This window comes from Myotis daubentonii, chromosome 1 (genome assembly GCF_963259705.1).
Source record: "Myotis daubentonii chromosome 1, mMyoDau2.1, whole genome shotgun sequence".
NCBI classification, from domain to species: Eukaryota; Metazoa; Chordata; class Mammalia; order Chiroptera; family Vespertilionidae; genus Myotis; species Myotis daubentonii.
In genome coordinates, this window is record NC_081840.1 from 224,849,886 (window position 1) to 224,863,413 (window position 13,528).

The 13,528-nt window shown below is 46.7% G+C and overlaps 2 protein-coding genes across 24 annotated transcripts in view; both read left to right on the forward strand.

Annotated features, from left to right (window-relative positions):
• LOC132220886 (ligand-dependent nuclear receptor corepressor-like protein) overlaps positions 1 to 13,528 on the forward strand; it is a 151,306-nt gene that overhangs the window by 48,787 nt on the left and 88,991 nt on the right. For 20 of the 23 annotated variants that reach the window (XM_059674565.1, XM_059674557.1, XM_059674548.1 and 17 more), the window contains exon 2: positions 12,731 to 12,796. The exons of the other annotated variants lie outside the window; for them this stretch is intronic. In XM_059674565.1, coding sequence (XP_059530548.1) covers positions 12,731 to 12,796 — 66 coding nt within the window. The remainder of the gene's footprint in view (positions 1 to 12,730; positions 12,797 to 13,528) is intronic. 23 annotated transcript variants of the gene reach the window in all.
• On the forward strand, positions 4,534 to 7,016 carry LOC132220880 (CTP synthase 1-like). The gene has a single exon (XM_059674537.1). The coding sequence runs from the start codon at positions 4,737 to 4,739 to the stop codon at positions 6,135 to 6,137; it is 1,401 nt and encodes a 466-aa protein (XP_059530520.1). The 5' UTR covers positions 4,534 to 4,736; the 3' UTR covers positions 6,138 to 7,016.

A 13,528-nucleotide genomic window follows, 5' to 3' on the forward strand; every position in this document is an offset into this window, starting at 1 on the left:
TGGTCTATTTTTGAAAATGTCCCATGTGCACTTGAGAAGAACTTATATTCCATGGCTTCGGGGTGAAATGTTTTGAAGATGTCAATTAAGTCCATCTGATCTAGTGAGTCATTTAGGATTGCTGTTTCTTTGCTGATTGTTTGTCTAGAGGATTTATCCAGTGATGTCAGTGGTGTATTAAAGTCCCCTACTATGATTGTATTGTTGTCGATCTCTCCCTTGATATCTTCCAGGAGTTTTTTTATGTATTTGGGTGCTCCTGCATTGGATGCATATATGTTTATCAGGGTTATATCCTCTTGTATCATTCCCTTTAATATTATGAAGTGGCCTTCCTTATCTCTTGTTATGGCCTTCACTTTGAGGTCTATTTTGTCTGATATAAGTATTGCTACCCCAGCTTTCTTTTCACTTCCATTTGCCTGAAAGATATTTTTCCAACCCTTCACTTTCAGTCTGTGTTAGTTCCTTATTCTGAGGTGGGTCTCTTGTAGACAGCAAATATATGGGTCATGTTTTTTTTATCCATTCAGCCACTCGATGTCTTTTGATTGGAGCATTTAGTCCATTTACGTTTAAAGTTATTATTGAGCCCTAACCGGTTTGGCTCAGTGAATAGAGTGTCAGCCTGCGGACTCAAGGGTCCCAGGTTTGATTCCGGTCAAGGGCATGTATCTTGGTTGCGGGCACATCCCCAGTAGGGACTGTGCAGGAGGTAGCTGATCGATGTTTCTCTCTCATCGATGTTTCTAACTCTTTATCCCTCTCCCTTCCTCTCTGTAAAAAATCAATAAAATATATTTAATAAAAAAGAAGTTATTATTGAAAGGTACTTATTTGTAGCCATTTTTATTTTTTGTGCCTGTTTTCTTTCTTAGCTTTTTATTTCTTCTTTTTACACCAGTCCCTTTAGCATTCCTTGCACTGCTGGCTTGTTGGTGGTAAACTCCCTTAGCCATTTTTCATCTGTGAAGCTTCTTATTTCCCCTTCAATTTTGAATGATAGCCTTGCTGGGTAGAGTATTCTTGGATTCAGTCCCTTACTTTGCATCACTTTGTAAATTTCCATCCATTCTTTTCTGGCCTGATGTGTTTCTGTTGAGAAATCATTTGATAATCTAATGGGAGATCCCTTGTATGTAACTTTCTGTCTCTCTCTGGCAGCCTTTAAGATTCTCTCTTTGTCCTGAACATTTGCCATGGTAATTATGATGTCTTGGTGTGGGTCTTTTTGGGTTCATCTTGTTTGGGACTCTGTGTGCTTGTGTGACTTTTTTCTTCCCACCTGAGGGATGTTTTCTAACATTATTTCTTCAAATAGGTTTTCTAACCCTTGCTCCTCTTCTTGTTGTTGTAGCACCCCTATTATTCGTATGTTGCTTCGTTTCATGTTGTCCCATAGCTCCCTTAGGCTCTCCTCCTGTCTTTTAATTTTTTTCTCCAATTGCAGTTCAGTTTGGGTGTGTTTTGCTTCCCGGTCTGCTAATTCGCTAATTCGGTCCTCTGCTTCTCCTAGTCTACTGTTGAAACTTTCCATGGTGTTTTTTATTGCAGCTATATCGCTCTTCATTTCTTCTTGATTCTTACATAATTTATTGATTTTTTTCATCCATTTCGTCTTGATTCTTACAGAAGTAGTTGATTTTTTCCTCCTTCCGGTTTGTGCACTCTAGGACACTTATTCTGAATTCTTTTTCTGACATATTGCATGCCTCTGTTTCACTAAGCTGCTTTTCTGGCAATTCCTCATTTTCTTTCCTTTTGGGGTTTCTTTGTCTACCCATTTTTGGTCGCACTGATTGATCTAGATGTCGAGTGGTGCAGGGGCTGCTCCTTGGGTGGCAGTGGTTCCTCGGGCTGCAGTTGCTCCTCACATGGTTGTTGTAGTGGCTGCTCCTCATTTGGCAGCAGCTCCTCTGGTGGGTGCTGTTCCCAGCAGTGGTGTCTCCTCTGGCTGGTAAGTGATGCTGATTGCACAGCTGCTGTTCCTTGGACAGGGGTGGGCTGATCACAAGGCTGCTGCTCTTCAGGTGGGGTCGGGTTGTTCACATGGCTTCTGCTCCTTGGATCGGGGCTGGCTGCACGCTGCTGCTGTTCCTCAGATAGGGTGGGCTGCTCGTGAGGCTGCTGCTCTTTTGACAGGGGTAGATTGCTTACAGGGCTACTGCTCCTTGTACGGGTGCGGGCTACTTGCGCAGCTGCTGCTCCTCAGATGGGGGACGTGCTGCTTGTGTGGCTGCTGCTCCTCGTATGGGGGTGGGATTCTCACCCAGCTGCTGCTTGTTGGACAGGTGCAGACTGGGTTTGGCTGCTGCTCCTTGGACCAATGTGGGCTGTGCAGGGCTGCAGCTCCTCAGATATGGTGGTCGGTCGGTCTGCTCGTGTGGCTGCTGCTCCTCGGACAGGGGCGAGCTGCTCGGGCAGCTGCTGCTCCTCGGGGCCGGAGTGAGCTGCATGTGCAGCTGCCGCTCCTCATACGGGGGCTATATGCTTGCTTGGCTGCTGCCCTCAGACGGAGGATGGGCTGCTTGTGTGGCTGCTTCTCTTTGGGCAGGAGCGAGCTGCACGTGTATCTGCTGCTCCTTGGATGGGGGCAGGCCGCTTACCCAGGTGCTGCTTGTCGGACAGGTGCAGGCTGCGTGTGTCTGCTGCTCCTCAGACCAGTGTGGACTATGCAGGGCTGCCGCTCCTCGGACGTGGGTGGTCTGCTCGTGTGGCTGCTGCTCCTCGGACTGGGGCAGGCTGCTCGGGCAGCTACTGCTCCTTGAATGGGAGTGGGCTGCTCACAGTGCTGCTATTCCTTGTATGGGTATGGGCTGCTCACACCACTGCTGCTCCTCGTATGGGGGCATGCTGTTCGTGCAGCTGCTGCTCCCTGGATGGGGGCAGGTTTCTCGCACACCTACTGCTCCTCAGACAGGAGGAGGATGTGAGCTGCGCAGCTGCTGCTCCTCAGATGGAGGCGGGCTGTGTGGGGCTGCTGCTCCTCAATCGTGGGCAGGCTGCTAGTGCGGCTGCTGCTCCTCAGACGGGACAGGCTGCTCACGTGGTTGCTGCTCCTTGGATGAGGGAGCGGGCCGCTCACACAGCTGACAGCTGCTGCTTCTTTGGCAGGGGCAGGCCACATAAGGCTTCTGTTCTTAGGCCTGGGGCAGGCTGCTCACAGGGCTGCTGCTCCTCGGACAGGAGTGGACTGCTCATGTGTCTGCTGCTTGTGTGGTTTCAGTGCCCCGGGCTAAGGCATTGGGCCGGTCAGAGGGGAGCACGCTTCAGAACTCATAGGAGCCTCTGCCCAGGGTGGCTGAGACTCGTTGACCGTGGGACCACAGCTGAGGTAGCAGGTCCCTGGCAGGGGTGTCTGTAGAATCCCAGGTGTTATCTGAGGGCACCCTGGGTGGGGGTGAGGCCTGGCTCCCAGTTACAGCAGCTCTCCCCTTAAAAATGCTAGGCTTCTGAGGGCGAGCCGGCCTCCCGGAGCTGCTTACAACGGTAGCAGAGGCTGCCTAGTTAGGCAAGTCCGTTTAGCCTGACTCCAAAGGTCCTGCGGGATCTATCTGTGCCTCACTCACATACACACACACATCCCACATGACCACACACTCCTCTTTTGGTCCCTCACTGACTCACACTCTCTCCCTCACTGCCGCCTTCTTCCTGCCTCTGTAGTTGGGTCTGGGGTGTTATTGACCCATTTGTGGATGGAGTTTCCTCTCCAGGTTTCTGGTTATAAGGCTCACTCTCTAGCACCTGGCCAGACAGGATAACATTCACCTCAACAGTACACAACACAAAGGGACCAAAGCACGAATGTATTCACGACAATAATAACCCCACTATAAGTGACCACCTGAGAAAAGAGAATTAGGGGCGAGAAAATAGAGTGTAAGTGATATCGAAGAGAGCGAAAAAGATGAGAGAAAAGAAAAAGGAGATTATATATAAACACCACAGAACCAATAGATAAACAAACAAAATAATAATAATTAAAAAATATATACAAACACCAAACCCCCAGCAAAGAGGGTGGGGGCAGAATCTGTAGATGCTGAGCTTATATATAGAAGATAAGGTTAAGAATTGGATGAATATGGGGAGGATCTCAGTTCAGTATAGAGGAAGTAGAAAGGGGATGGGTGGATAAGAGGAAAGAGAATGAGAAAAAAAAATGTAAATTTACAAAAAAATCTATTTCAAAAATGGTATAAAATAGCAAATAAAAATAAAATAGAGTGATGGAAAAATAATGTGAAAAGAAGTAGAAAATAAAGCAATTAACAAAAACAGGAAAACAAAGAAAAAAAAAGAGATAACAAAGAAATTTAAAAAAAAAAAACGAAATAAAAATGAAAAAGTGAGTGTTCCTTTGGCTGGCTTAAGATCCCAGTTTCCTGACTGACTGCCGGGCCCAGCACGCTCGTCGCCCTCCCCGCTCTCTGCCGCCTGGAGGATCTGAAGCGGCCCTCAGAACTATCTGATTCAGACTGAGTTTGTTGACAGACTGGAGTGTGAAGTTACCTTTTGGAGAATGGTGAGGTTTTTGTACTGGATGATGGTGGAGAAGTTGACCTTGACCTGGGTAACTATGAGCGTTTCCTTGACATCCGCCTCACGAAGGTTAACAATCTGACCACCGGGAAGATATACCAATACGTCATTAACAAGGAGCGCAAAGGGGATTACCTGGGGAAAACCGTCCAAGTTGTCCCCACATCACAGATGCAATCCAGGAGTGGGTAATGAGACAGGCATTAATACCTGTGGATGAAGATGGCTTGGAACCTCAAGTGTGTGTTATCGAGCTCGGTGGAACAGTGGGAGATACAGAAAGCATGCCATTTATTGAGGCCTTCCGTCAGTTCCAATTCAAGGTCAAAAAAGAGAACTTTTGTAGTATTCACGTCAGCCTAGTTCCTCAGCCAAGTTCAACAGGGGAACAGAAGACTAAACCCACCCAGAATAGTGTTCGGGAACTCAGAGGCCTTGGGCTTTCTCCAGATCTGGTTGTGTGCAGGTGTGCAAATCCTCTCTATACATCAGTGAAAGAGAAAATATCTATGTTCTGCCATGTTGAACCTGAACAGGTGATCTGTGTCCACGATGTCTCGTCCATCTACCGAGTCCCCTTGTTATTAGAGGAGCAGGGGGTTGTAGATTATTTTCTTCGAAGACTTGACCTTCCTATCGAGAGGCAGCCACGAAGAATGCTGATGAAGTGGAAAGAGATGGCTGACAGTTACGACCGCTTGCTGGAGACCTGCTCTATTGCCCTTGTGGGCAAGTACACTAAGTTCTCAGACTCCTACACCTCTGTCATTAAAGCCCTGGAGCATTCTGCACTGGCCATCAACCACAAGTTGGACATCAAGTACATCGATTCCACGGACTTGGAGCCGAGCACCTTGCAGGAGGAGCCTGTGCGCTACCACGAGGCCTGGCAGAAGCTCTGCAGCGCTCACGGAGTGCTGGTTCCAGGGGGATTTGGTGTTCGAGGGACGGAAGGGAAAATCCAAGCTATCTCCTGGGCTCGGAAGCAGAAGAAGCCTTTTCTGGGCGTGTGCTTAGGAATGCAGTTGGCAGTGGTTGAATTTTCAAGAAATGTGCTGGGATGGCAAGATGCCAATTCTACAGAGTTTAACCCCAATACCAGTCATCCTGTGGTCATAGACATGCCAGAGCACAATCCTGGGCAGATGGGCGGCACCATGCGGCTGGGCAAGAGGAGAACCCTGTTTCAGACCAAGAACTCCGTCATGAGGAAACTCTACGGAGATTCAGATTACTTGGAAGAGAGGCACCGCCACAGATTTGAGGTGAATCCAGTCTTGAAAAAGTGTTTGGAGGAGCAAGGCTTAAAGTTTGTTGGCCAAGATGTTGGAGGCGAGAGAATGGAAATTGTGGAGTTGGAAGATCATCCCTTTTTTGTTGGCATTCAGTACCACCCTGAGTTCCTGTCCAGACCCATCAAGCCGTCCCCGCCGTACTTTGGCCTCCTCCTGGCCTCCGTGGGGCGGCTCCCGCATTACCTCCAGAAGGGCTGCAGGCTTTCGCCCAGGGACACCTACAGTGACAGAAGCGGAAGCAGCTCCCCTGACTCCGAGATCACCGAATTGAAGTTTCCATCCATAAATCATGACTGATGGGGTGGTTCTTCAAGAGAGCCTTCAGACTTCGGGAGTTTACAGCTTGATTTTACACTCGGCTTTTGACACTTCCTTTAAATTATGTTTTTATTAATAATATTTTATTATGGGGAAGGGTATTGGGAAGACTGTGACCTGCATGTCCCATCATGTGTATCGGCTCCTGCACGGTGGCTGCCTGGTGTTGACACTCTCCTTTTCAGCCCCAGCCTCAGACGGGAGGCGGGACATCCGGGCAGGAGTGGTGACAGGGCGGCTGGAGTGCCCACCAAGCGCCTCGTTTCTGCAGCCACCTGCGTCGCTGTGGATTTGCGTGTGTGGCCCCTCGCTTCCCCGGGGAGGCCTAGACCATTCTCAAGAGTGCCACATGCGCTTGGTGCGCCCGGAGGGTAACTTTAGCTAATGCTTACACCCTTGGTGCTGGTGACCTGCAGGTGCTGCCAAGAGCAGTGAAACTAGAAACGAAGCCTTGGCACTGCCCCGCCTGGGGACTCTCAGTGCCAACTGTGGCTGGGACTCGCTGTCCAAGGGACAGTTTGATGTCACATGAACGGCAGGAAGTCTGGTCTCTCTGCAGCGTGATTTGAGAATCCCTGTCCTCTGGCTGGGCGTCTCCTGGGGCTGGGAAGCGCTCCTTGCATCAAGGGGTCACTCAAAAAAGAACAGAGCCTCTAAGACCCTCTCACATATCAACAGCTTTGCTTGAGGGACTTCTTCCTTCGGGATGGTGTTACTGCAGTTGAAAGGCAATATGAAAATCTATTTTCTTTACATGACGTAACAATGGGCACAGCTGTGTGCCCCTTATATTCTGGCTGGACTTGGTGTAAACTCTAACTTAAGAAATAAATAATGCGGAACAAGAAAAAAAAAAAAGATCCCAGTTTCCTGTACTGTAGTGGTTCTCAGGATCCGACTGCTGGGACCTACATACGGGTCCTTATCCTCCCATTGTCCCCCCACCCCACCCCACTCATGCCCTCACCCGCCTGGTGTCTGTGTCCATTGGTTAGGCTTATATGCATGCATACAAGTCCTTTGGTTGATCTCTCCCCCTCTCTGCCCTCCCCTACCTTCCCTCTGAGGTTTGACAGTCTGATCGATGATTCTCTGTCTCTGGATCTGTTTTTGTTCATCAGTTTATGTTGTTCATTGTATTCCACAAATGAGTGAAATCATGTGATATTTATCTTTCTCTGACTGGCTTATTTCACTTAGCATAACACTCTCCAGTTCCATCCATGCTGTTGCAAATGGTAAGAATGCCTTCTTTTTCACAACAGCGTAGCATTCCATTGTGTAGATGTACCACAGTTTTTAATTCATTCATCTGCTGATGGGCACTTAGGCTGTTTCCAAATCTTAGCTATGGTAAATTATGTGTATATGAACATAGGGGTGCATATATCCTTTCAGATTGCTATTTCTAGTTTCTTGGGATATATTCCTAGAAGTGGAATTACTGGGTCAAATGGGAGTTCCATTTTTAGTTTTTTTGAGGAAACTCCATACTGTTCTCCACAGTGGCTGCACCAGTCTGCATTCCCACCAGCAGTGCACAAGGGATCCTTTTTCTCCACATCCTTGCCAGCACTTGTCATTTGTTGATTTGTTGATGATAGCCATTCTGACAGGTGTGAGATGGGACTGCATTGTCATTTTGATTTGCATCTCTCGGACGATTAGTGACTTTTAGCATGTTTTCATATGTCTAATTCCCTTTCCCTATTAAATTTACTGATGACTTTGACACCTGAGTTTTAGTCTTCCATCTTTACTCTAAACCCTGACCATTATTCATGATTGACTTTAGTTTGCTTGTTTGTTTTTTAAGGATGAACCCATCAAGTCATCTACTGACCTTCACCTTTCTCTGCTGCAGAAACTGTTATGCCTTTTCTTTAAAAAAAAAATTTAGCAAGGTTTATTAACATATAATTTACAGAATACAGTTCTATGAGTTTTGACACACAAACACAATTGGATAACCAACTTCTCAATAAACAAGATATGAAACAGTTCCATTATCCCTAAAAGTTGTTTTGTGATTCTTCATAGTTATTTCCTTACCTAGGTAACATGGCACTAGCAACCATTGGTCTGCTCTGACTCTGTAGTTTTGCTTTTCCCAGAGAATAATAAGTGAAATCATAAAGTATATGCTTTGAGTCTGATGTGTTTTTTTTTCATTTAACAATATGCATTTGAAATATATCCATGTTGTTGCATGTATCAGTAGTTTGTTCCTTTTGCTATGTAGTATTCCATTGTACCAGTTTGTTTTTTCATTCAGTGGTTGAAGGACATTGGATTGTTTCCAGTTTGGAGTAAATGTGAATGAAACTCTATGAATACTTGTGTATAGGTGTTTGTGTAAATGTAGTTTCCATTTCTGTTTGGTAAATATTTAGGAGTGGGATTGTTTGATCATGCGGTAGTGCATGTTTAAATTACTAGAAATTGTCAAACTTTTCTAAAATGGTTGTGCCATTTTGCATTCCACCAACAATTTATGAGAAATCCAATTTAGTAAACTTATATAGGCTGAGGCTATATATTTTGTTCGATATACAATAGGATGACATCCTAAAATAGTTTGTTTGCATTGTTAATTTTTGGAGTCCATGATCACAGCAAAATAGAATTAAATTATCTTAGTAATAGAAAGAGATTTGGGGCTTGTTCGCTCTGAGGTTTTACCCAGTAGGAAAGTCTTTTCGATAGTGTTCTTGAAAGCGCTCTCTGGTTCTAGTTCATTCACTTTTCTGCCTGAAATGTCCACTCCTGAGAACTAGTACTGAATTATTTCACAAAGATTTTATTAAGTGCATATTTCCTAAGTTCCATAACTACTTTGTCAAATCTAAGACATCATAAGTTACTAGGGGCCCAGTGCACGAATTCATACACCTGAAAGGAACTGTGGACCATGAGGCTGTGGTAGGCACAGGGGCGGGTCTCAGCCCATCCTTCGCGCCCCCGCCCGGCCCCTCCTGCCGTGGCCCCCGGTCACTTGTCTGCCTACAGCCCCGCTCACGCCGCCACCACTCCCACATGCTGATGGCACTGGCCCTGGTCATACCTGCTGAAGGTACTAAGCAATTGGGGCCGGCGCCAGCAGTAGGTGCGAATGGCAGCTGCTGCCCTGATCACCCCTCAGGAGCAGAGGGAGGTGGAAAAGCCCTCAGGGGCGATCGCGGCTGGCAGCCGCTGCTCACACCTGCTGATGATGTTAAGCAATCCGGACCAGCGCTAGGCACCAGCAGTAGGTGCGAGCAGCGGCTCCAGCTGCGGGTGCAAGCGGGGCCGGCGCTGGCAGTGGTATGAGCGGTGGCTCCAGCACCAGCAGCAGATGGAAGCAGGGCCATTGCCAGCAGCAGGTGGGAGGGGCAGCTGCCAACCCCAATCTCCCCTCAGGAGCAGGGGGAGGTGGAGAAGCCCTGAGGGGCAATTGGTGCCGGCAGCTGCCACTCCCGCTGATGGCACCGAGTGATCCAGGCCAGTGCTGGGCGCCGGTGGTGGTTCTGAGTGTCAGCTCTGGCACCAGTCGTGGGTACAAGCACCAGGCGAGACCACGGAGCATGGGACTAAAGAATTTTCAATAACCACCAGAGGCTCACCCTCTGCCTTGGTCTGGCGCCCACACACACCTGCTCCAACATCCCGCTGCAGGTGACGCCCACATGTTCTGCACGTGCCCCCTGGTGGTCAATGCGTGTCATAGGGACTGGTGGTTTCGCCATTTGGTCTATTTGCATATTAGCCTTTTATTATATAGGACTAGAGGCCCGGTGCACAAAAATTTGTGCACTCGGGGATGAGGAGGGTCCCTCAGCCCAGCCTGTGCCCTCTCGCAGTTGGTACCCCTCGGGAGATAACGACCTGCTGGCTTAGGCCTGCTCCCGGGTGGCAGAGGGCAGGCCCAATCCCTAGGTGCAGCCCCTGGTCGGGCTCAGAGCAGGGCCGATTGCGGAGTTGGGGCGCCGCCACCTGTCATGCACAGAGCAGGGCAATCGGGAGGTTGTGATGCCACCCTCGGTCACGCTCAGGGTAGGGGCGATTGGGGGGTTGGGGCATCATCCCCTGTCAAACTCAAGGCAGGGTCGATGGGGAGGTTGCAGCGCCACCCCCTGTCACACACAGAGCAGGGCCAATCGGGGTTGGGGCACTGCCCTCTGTCACTCACAGAGCAGGGCCCATCAGGGGATTGGAGGGCTGCCCTCTATCACCCACAGAGCAGGGCCGATCAGGGGGTTGGGGTGCCGCCACTCTCACACTCAGGGCAGGGCCAATGGGGAGGTTATGGCTCTACCCCGTCACACACAGAGCAGGGCCCGTGGCGGGGGGGGAGGGGGCGGTTTGGGGCGCCGCACCCTGTCACACACAGAGCTGCAGGGTGATAAGGGGGTTGGGGAGCTCCCCCCTATCAGGCACAGAGCAGGGCTGATCAGGGGGTTGGGGCACCTTCCCTTGTCACAAACAGAGCAGGGCAGATAGGGAGGTTGTGGCCCCGCCCCCTGACACACACAGAGCCACAGGGCGATCATGGGGTTTGGGCGCTGCCCCCTGTCACGCTGATCCCGGTGCTGGGAGGCATATTACCCTTTTACTATATAGGATAGAGGCCTGGTGCACAGGTGGGGGCTGGCTGGTTTGCCCTGAAGGGTGTCCTGGGTCAGGGTGGGGCTCCCCACTGGGGTACCTGGCCAGCCTGGGTGAGGGGATGATGCTTGTTTGTAGCTGGTCACACATCCTTCAGGGTGAGGGTCCCCACTGGGGTGCCTGGCCAGCCTGGGTGAGGGGATGATGGCTGTTTGCAGCTGGTCACACACCCTCTAGGGTGGGGGTCCCCACTGGGATGCCTGGCCAGTCTGGGTGAGGGGCTGAGGGCTGTTTTCAGGCTGGGGGTAACTGAAGCTCCCAACCGCTCCTTTTTTTCTTTTTTCTTTTTTTATTCTGGGCCAGCTTTAGCTCTGAGGCTCTAGCTCTTAGGCCTCCGCTGCTGAAAGTAGGTTTCTGGCCTTTGCTTACAATGTTGTGGTCCTGCTGGCTGAAGCTCGGCGGACTAAAGCAGGTTTCTGGGGTTTTGTTTAGCTTCTATATTTGTTACATAGTTCCTTAGAGTTGCAGCTCAGAGGCCTGCAGCGGTAGGCGGGGAACATTGGAGTCCTCCGTCACTGAAGCAAGCAAGCCTCATGTTAGTTTCTAGCTGCCTGGCTGCCGGCCGCCATCTTGACTGGCAGTTAATTTGCATATCGCCCTGATTAGCCAATGGGAAGGGTAGTGGTCGTACGCCAATTACCATGTTTCTCTTTTTACATAGGATAAGATGCATCATTTATTCTTGTTCTATGTGAAAAAATGTCACTTTTTTTTTTTTACTATGACACATCATTGACTTGAATATGCATCTTGATTATAGAGATGTTAACATGTCTTTTTAAAGCATGATTTATGGAACGTTTCTAGAGTAGTATTTCTGCATTTTTACAATTTAGGAATATCACTGAGAAAATACCCTTTATCTTTCATTTTTCAGATCTATCATTCTACCTTTAATATTTTCCCTCCCTAATTTAAGCGTTCTTTAAGTAGTTCCTTTTCTTAATTTCCCAGTTATTTTGCCATTCTGGTCATTTTCCTTTGGATGCCTTGTAGTTTATCAAAAAACTGCTTAAAATTTAATATAATACAGATTTCAAAAAGAAAGTTGCAAAATCTTAAAATTAGTATATCCAGAAAGTAGGACACTATGTAAGTTCGTGAACGAAGTTTTTAACTTGACAAGATTTTCAATAATTTTTTTAAATAGTCCATACCCATGAAGAAATTATTGTCATGATTTTTACAAGTAGGTTAACATTTTATACCTCATATTTTTTTTTAATCCTCACCCGAGGATATCTTTGTTGATTTTAGAGAGGGGAAAAGGGAGAGGAGGACACAGAGGGGGGAACATCGATGTGAAAGAGAAACATCACTTGATTGCCTCCCGTAGGCGCCCCTACAGGGATCAAACCCACAGCCTAGTTATGTGTCCCAACCTGGAATTGAACTGCAGCCTTTTTGGTGCCCTGGATGATGCTCCAACCAACTGAGCCACCTGGCCGGGGCCATCATACATTTCATAGCAAGAATTTCTCTCCACTGGCACTCATTTACTCATTTTGGTAATTGAGGTTCAAGATGCTACTTTTTATAAGCTAACATAGGTTGTTAACAAATATAAACAGAATTATACATCTTTTCTAGTTATTCTTCTCCTCTCTACAAAATTATTACAAGAGAAATCTGCCCGTAATAATTTAACCTGGGAATATTTCTAAATGACAAAAATGTTTACCTGTTTTAGTAGTGAACATTTACATTTGAATGTTTTTTTATAATCATGTAATTTCTGATAGTTATTATATGACTGTTTATTATGTTATGTATTTCCTAGTTCAAATTAATTCAACTAAAGGAAAAATGACACCTTATAGTATGTTAAGTTTATAATTTGCTGATTCCTATAGAGTTTATGGTTTATTTGTTATTGTAAAATTAAGCTTTCTTTCGTAGTTAATATTCTTTTCTCTCTTTAATAACAGGTTTTGAGAGTATTTTAGAAGGGCTTTATGGACCACGGCTACGAAGAGACCTCAGTTTATTTGAAGGTAACGTTTTATTTCAAAATTTTAACCTTCTGTCCCATTTAACAGATGAGAAATGGTTGTTCTACATTAACTTTATACTAAACATGAATTTGTTATTGTTTAATTAAAAATATTTTAAATGAATACATAAAAGTGATTCCTATTATTACATGATGTTATAATGTTTAAAAAATTTAGTATACTGATCAAAATTGTAAATGAAGTTTGTTTTGGCTCAGTGGTAAAATTTGATTTTTGTCATTTTATACATTACATTCCCTGTAAAGGGAATTTAAAGAGGACTTAAAAGGGTTCAGTTGCCTGTTGCTTATGATATAGGCATTCTAGAACTCCGATTGTCACTCTGAGAAATCCCTCCATATGTGTTCAGTTTTCTATTTATGTGTAGCCTCCTCTATTTATTATAGCCCACCCTTCCAAATGTTGTTGCATAAATCCTGGTATACGATTTTGATCTGTATTATAATTGCTGTGGTAGCATAGTTTAGCTGTTTTACTGCTTGCTTGGAAACCTAGAGCACTAGGAGAGAACATTTTTGTAGGCATGTGAAAGTTTACAGTACAGTTCATTTACAAAATGGGTAATGCTAGAATAGATTTTCTAGTTTGATTTTGATTGAATTATTTCTGTATCTTGTCACTTTTCAATGTTAACTCTTTTACCTTCTGCCCTACTCTGGTACCTTCCTTTCTATTAAGACCAAAGTCCTATCTAGTAGGCTTAAAGGCCCT